This window comes from Coffea arabica, chromosome 3e, assembly GCF_036785885.1.
Source record: "Coffea arabica cultivar ET-39 chromosome 3e, Coffea Arabica ET-39 HiFi, whole genome shotgun sequence".
NCBI lineage: Eukaryota > Viridiplantae > Streptophyta > Magnoliopsida > Gentianales > Rubiaceae > Coffea > Coffea arabica.
Genome location: NC_092315.1, coordinates 48,458,125 through 48,465,035, shown reverse-complemented (window position 1 = coordinate 48,465,035; position 6,911 = coordinate 48,458,125). Strand labels below are relative to the sequence as shown.

General features: G+C 35.5%; 1 protein-coding gene across 3 annotated transcripts; it reads left to right on the top strand.

The window, feature by feature from the left end:
- Nucleotides 1–1,036: 1,036 nt before the first annotated feature.
- LOC113737024 (large ribosomal subunit protein uL6x-like) lies at nucleotides 1,037–3,979 on the top strand. 3 transcript variants are annotated; one of them, XM_072083594.1, is made up of 6 exons: nucleotides 1,037–1,578; nucleotides 2,471–2,584; nucleotides 3,033–3,106; nucleotides 3,198–3,260; nucleotides 3,344–3,576; nucleotides 3,915–3,979. In XM_072083594.1, exons 1-5 carry the CDS (start codon nucleotides 1,204–1,206, stop codon nucleotides 3,552–3,554), a joined length of 837 nt encoding a protein of 278 aa, XP_071939695.1. In that variant the 5' UTR covers nucleotides 1,037–1,203; the 3' UTR covers nucleotides 3,555–3,576; nucleotides 3,915–3,979. The 3 variants fall into 3 exon arrangements, with proteins under 3 accessions (XP_071939695.1, XP_071939696.1, XP_071939697.1); XM_072083595.1 differs by lacking the exon at nucleotides 2,471–2,584 and having other exon boundaries at nucleotides 1,039–1,578; XM_072083596.1 differs by lacking the exon at nucleotides 3,344–3,576 and having other exon boundaries at nucleotides 1,094–1,578.
- Nucleotides 3,980–6,911: the final 2,932 nt, after the last annotated feature.

The following is a 6,911-nucleotide window of genomic DNA, read 5'->3' as shown; positions in this document are numbered from 1 at the left end:
ACACTCAGAAAATGCAAGAGCTACATTTCCGCACTCCAAGATTTCTCCCGTATCTCTCTCTATTCTCTTCAATCTTGCAAGTTTTGGCTATATAAAGATGAAAGAAATCAAGAAAATAAGGCCTACACCACCCTTTTACAGCTGCAAAGTATTTCTTACATGTCTGGCATTGCATGTGACTTGTTGGAGGTGAAAATAAGTTTTTTGCATAAAGAGCAGCCTTCTCTGACCACAATCAGGCCAGAAATCCGGCCAAGTTCCAGCCGGATTGCTACAGTGACATTTTGGTGCACTTTTGTTCAATTTCCAGCTCTGCTCCTATTTTGTATCAACTTCAACTGAACTTTTCTTGATGATAAAAGCTGATTTAGCTCTTGACCAAAACATAAAAATTGTAGCTCTTTCAGTTAGCTTTCCAATGCATCAAGAATCACCTCATTTGGATCTGTGTAGGTTGAGAAATGACCGAAATACCCTTGACTGCTCACTGCCCTGTTTCAGCTTCGACCAATAGAAATTAGCTACTGTAATTTGGCTTTTTGACCTGGAAAACCTTCAAACTGGATTCAGATATCTTCACCAAAGTTGTAGATCTATCTCTTATCTTCAAATTGGTTTAAAAATCATCTCAATCCGATCATTATAACTCAAGTTATAGCCGAAATACAAAAATGTGTCAAAACTGTCAAAATGCACAAAATCCAAGTAAAAATGATAAAAACCTCATTTAATCACTTAAAAGCATTTTTCACCAATTATAGCCAAAATGATTCATTTTCTTCCAATAATCTAACCAAAGTGACTAAAATAATATAAAATTTTATACAATTATTACATAAATTAGTCACTTACACTACAACAAAAATGGCCTTTCCTGACATGTTTATAAGGACATTTGCTGGTTTGTGCCATTATAGCACTCTTATCATGACACTTATTATCAACTCAATAATATATACCCTAATTTTTTTTATTTTATCAGATATAAAAATAATAATGTGCCTTTAGACTACTTAACATGACACTTGAGAAAATGTGAGGTGTACCAAAAAAAAAGAAAGACACAAAACGGCATCGTTTGATTTTGGCGGGCCAAAACACCCTTTTCAACTTCATGGATTTGTAAGGGTTTTTTGGCTGCCAATCTTTTGCACTTCTCCGAAAAAGAAGAAGAGGCGGAATTACTGTGAGCGATGGTCCAAGATGAAGACAATTCTAGCATTGGAGACTATGGATATTCCTGGCGGTGTTAAGATTAAGATGAAAGCCAAGCAGATCGAGGTGGAGGGACCACGCAGGAAGCTTACTCGCAACTTCAAGCATCTCAACCTCGACTTCCAACTCATCACCGATGAGGTCACCGGAAAGAGGAAGCTCAAGGTCGACACTTGGTTCGGCTCCTGCAAGACCACTGCCGCAATTCGAACTGCCCTCAGCCACGTCGAGAACCTCATCACCGACGTTACCAAGGGCTACTGCTACAAGATGAGATTCGTCTATGCACATTTCCCAATCAACGCCTCCATCACCAACTCCAACCGTTCTATTGAGATCCGCAACTTCCTTGGTGAGAAGAAGGTATCTACTATTCTACTAGCATGATGAATATTTGGGTCTTTTCTTATCTCTTTAGATTTGTTATTTCTGATTTCTTTTATATTTTCACACATGTGAATTTTGTTGATTTGATTAGAATTTCTTGATACTGTAAGAGGACTTAGACTTGTGCGGAGGAGCTCTTCCTCTTTCCCTCTGGTTTGAGTGTGTATTTGAGTAGAGTTTATGGGCCAGACTACCAGTGCTTTGTGTCTGTTCATTTCTAGGCTTATTGTTAGATGCTTTTGACCCTTCAATTTGAGAATTAAGCCAACTAAGGCCAGAATGATCCCCAACTTGGGCATTTCGTGGTTGGGTTGTGTGAGGTTGCTAGATAATTCATCTGGGTTTGCTCGGTAATTGTTTATCTGGTTTGCTTACCTGTTGATTACATTGTCAATTTTAGTATCCTGTTTGGTTGTTATGTGATTGTACTGCGTTTGGAATCATTTTGTTTGTCTCACTAGTCATTGGAGATCCGTGGTAATAGTTTTAGTGCTAGTAATACTATATGCGTCTTTAATTCATAGAAATGGGTAGTAGATGCTATTGGCATTATGGTTTGACTTTAAATGAAGTAATTACTTTCCTTTACCAAACATACTATATTTTGGTTTTTTTTTTCTTTTTTTTTCTGCCTTGTTCTTTCTTCGAGGATTTCTGCTGCAACATCTGTAGACCAGTGTTATTGAGGCTAATTAATATTGACTGGGTCATGGTTGAACCTTTCTACTAGACCAATATTGTTAGACTATGAGAGGTATTGTGGAATTGCTTCCATTGGGTTGCCCCCATTATGCATGTTGAGATTGCTTGAAATTTCTGATAGGGAACATTTTGTAATGTGTGATGTTTTCTGCATCGGGTGAGTAAGGTGGATATGCTTGAAGAAGTCACTGTTATCCGGTCTGAGAAGGTTAAGGATGAATTGGTGTTGGATAGCAATGACATTGAGCTTGTTTCCCGATCTGCTGCCCTGATAAACCAAGTAAGAGTCACTCTGTGCCATATTTATGACATTTGAATCTACAAGTTTTGTTCCTTGTCACTTGTCTTTAAAATGTAGTTCATCTGGCTGGATAGCTAATATACAACGTTTTCTTATTGTGGACAAAAATGCCATGTGAAGAACAAAGATATCCGGAAGTTCCTTGATGGTATCTATGTCAGTGAGAAGGGGCAAATAGCTGAGGAGGAGTGAGAGTTAGTGGCCTACATTTCTTGTTCGTTTGATTGATTTCCTTTTATCATATCAAGCTGCTTGTGGGGATTTCTTAGAGATGACTTCTATTTTGAACTTAAAATAGAAGTCATGTTTTTTGGAGTATATATGCTTGCTTTTAGTGGTCAACTTTAATGTTTGATATCTGTGAGCGCATTTGATGTGTTTCTGTTGCTTTGACATATGCTTGTTTATTGCTGATCTCTTTCTTCAGTCTGTAATTAAGAAGAAGTATGGCCAAGATGCAACAAATGTTGGTGATGAGGGTGACATTGCTCTAATATCCAGGTTAGTTCATGGCATTTTGCTAATATGCTTCCTGTTCATTGTTCAATTCGGTTGTCATATATTTTACAACTTTGTGACTTTGACATTTCAGGAGAACAAGGAAGGTCTTGAATTGCTTAAAACAGCTATTGCTAAAGCTGGTTACACTGGTAAAGTAAGTATTGGAATGGATGTTTATACTGGTTACACTGTTCTTGAATGCTATGGGTATATGTTTTGCTGGTGAAAATGGAGCAGATGTCAAAGGCGGATGTTTGTATGGAAGCAGGCTGCATCCAAGCTTAGGGGTGTACAAGTTTTTACTTACACAGAGCTTGAGATTGCAACAAACAAATTTAGTGCAGCAAATGTGATAGGAAATGGAGGGTATGGGGTAGTGTATAGAGGGATTTTGAGTGATGGCACTGTGGCTGCAATTAAGATGTTGCACAGAGAAGGGAAACAATGAGGAACGTGCCTTTCGGTTAGAGGTTAGTGGACTTCATTTATTGCTAGTTTTCATATTATCCAATTTTTTAAGCTACATAAGCTTGTCAATTAAACTCATCTGTACACTCAATTGAAGGCTTTTTTTTGTTTTTTGGTATTTTCCCCTCTTTGGCTAAATACGTTGGGGAATAAAGGGAAGTGGTGAGTGAGAATGGAAGTGAGATATTTGCCTAAAAAATGAATGGTACTTCTGGCATTGGTCCACCATTGCTTTCTTGAACATCCTAATTGAACTTATTTGATGGGTGCTTGTCTGTGGTATGGTTTATTTCAACAAGTCTGTATTGAAATCAGTTTGAAGAGTTTGAAATTGCTGCAGGTTGTGATTGGGATGGATGTGGCTGCTTCTGAGTTTTATGGTAAAGACAAGACTTATGATCTAAACTTCAAAGAAGAGGTATTGCTTTTTCACATTTTCTCCCCAGATTGTTATGTCAAACGTTCGAATTCATTGCTAAGCCAAAGGATAAAATTACATCTAGATTCATAAATTCTAGTCTTCTAAAGGGGGGTAATTTCAATCATGACATCTATCTTTTTGGTCATTCTTCTTCTTTATTTAGTATGTTTGCTGCTTTAGTAGTATGTTTGGTGATAGCAAGTAGAAATTTCAGTGCAATGATGGCAACTGGATCAGTGTGTTATTCCAAAACCTTTTGATATACAAGAAAATATAACCTGCGTTATCACCTTTGCTTTTGCCAGTTAAGTTTTGCAAACTTGCTTGGTACCAAAATTTGGCTATTCAGCAATCAACTTTATTTCGAATGAAATGAATCCTGTTTGGTATCGTTACTTTACATTAGAACATAATTGCTAGGTGCTGATATCTTTAATTTATTTTTTTATTTCTGGTCTTTCTTTGCAGAATAATGATGGCTCACAAAAGATATCAGGTTATGACTGAAGGCTCTCATTTCATTGGAAAGTTTGGAAGCTACTGCAAGTTCTTTCTACTTGCTAGGGATGAGAATATTTTAGTTTGTGCACAAGAGAATCTTTTAAGTTAGTGCACATGAGAATCTTTCAAGTTTGTATTTGTTAGGGATTTGTTATGTTAGTACTTGTTACTTACTTTTAGTTCAACAAATTATATTTGAGTATTGACTTTTGCTTTTAGATTACTATATGCATTCTGTTCTTTGGGATAATTTTACAAGTCCTTTGGGTTTCTGATTGACGGAATGTATAGCAGGGAGCACTACCTGCAGGTTGCTTCTATATCAAAAAAAAAAAGATAAAAAAACTCCTGGCAGTTAAAAGTGTCAGCATAGAATACGATATTCTAATGTTGTACTATACTTATCCTGACACTTTCAATTATCAAGAAAAGGGATTTTTGTTGGCAGATGGGATGTTATAACAGCATAGTTTTCCTGACATGTTGAATAGTATGAGTCTATCCCCACATTGGAAGGGACAACACTCGCCCTAGGTGTGAGGATAGATAAAGTGTCAGGTTAGATTATCTATACTGACACTTTTAAATGCCGTTAAAGGCCATTTTTGTTGTAGTGTTATCAAACTCCCCCACACTTAAATCATTGCTTGTCCTCAAGCAATCCACACATAATCAACTACAATGATTCAAGAGGTGAAACAATATATGCACTTTTGTCAAATTTAATTCCTCAAGACTTGGAAAATAATCATTATACAATTGTTCAAATTACACTAAATACTCATAATATCAAGTAAAGGAAAGATAATTATACCCTAATTTAACAAGTTAAACTTAATCTCTCACCCTAACCTAATTTCACAAATAAGCAAATCACATGACAATTTATAACATTTCTCCTCCTATAATCATCCTTTTTTTATTATTATTATTTTACAACTAAGAGGTATTATTCACACTAATTTTACTTAAATAGTGAAAATGCCTTTTGACGCGAAAATCGACACTTTTAGGTGAACATCTCCGGTTACTCAACATTTCACTTATTCAAGTTGCTATGCAAACTCTTAATTCAAATACCTTTTTACGCGAATGTCGACATTTGTAAATACCAATCCCAGGTTACTCGGTACGAGAATCATTGGAGTAGAACAATTTTTATTTACTTTCTTTTCTTCTTTTTTTTCTCTTTTTTTTTATTACTCTCTTCTTTTTATCAGAAAATAAATAGATTTTTCCTCATAGAAAATTAAATCAAAGGAGGAGTATAGCTTTTATTGACTATATCAATCATTTACTTGCAAAATTAAATAAAGAGAAGAAATCTCATTAAACATGTAAAATTATAAGCATAATTTTCTTCACTTTACCAAATATACTTTCTAAAATGCAAAAAATCCTAATTGCATAATAATCATTTCCAAGTTAAATGAGGACTAAACCTTCCAAAATACACATAAAGTTTCAACAATTGGAAAACATTTAAAGTTGGAACAAATTAGCCCTTTTGAATGAAAATGCAAAAATTTGAAGAACTTTTGGGCCATAGTGAAATATTGAAAAAGATTTTAGAAAAAATTTTACAGAGTTTCTCCTTATAAATGGATGAAAACTCCCTGCCAACAAACCCAATTTCAAGCAAATTATCCACATGGCAAATAATTGAAACACAATTCCAACATTTCTAAGCATTTAAATTCACAAAATATCATCACATGGCAAGTAAATGTAAGTCCAGTATTTTCCTCCCCCACACTTAAACTTCACATTGTCCTTAATGTGAGAAAAGGAAAATAAATAAAGAGTAAAAGAAAATACTGCTCAATTGAACTTGCGCAATCCGAATCCATGGCCAAGTGATGAATTTCCAACTTTGTTTGAGAAAGAATGGAGAGTTCAATTAATGCACCCTGAAAAAGACAAAATCAAAATAAAATAATTTCTTAAGAATAAAAGGTTGCAACCAACAAGAAGAAAACATGCAATTCAAGGAAAAAGGAAAAATGATCAAACATGTGAAACCATACAATGTTCAAGGGATAAAAACATGAAATGAGCTAATCTTTGTTAATCAAATATATTCATTAGTATCCAAAGCAAAGGGAAGCTAATTTTTAGGGATGGCAATGGGGGCGGGTGCCCGCGGGCAACCGCCCCGTGGGGGGCTCTCAGGGCGGGGGTTGGGGCGAGGGGTGGGGCGGGGGCGGGGGGGAATTTTTTCCCCCCGTTTAGAAACGGGGCGGGGGGCGGGGGTATACTCCCCCGCCCCGCCACCCGCAAAAAAAAATTATATATATATATAATTATATATAATATGTAATTTAATTAGTTATAAACTTATGCTAATGATATTATTAGTTAGATGTATTATATAATATATATTAGTGTATGTAATATAATTGATATTATCAATTA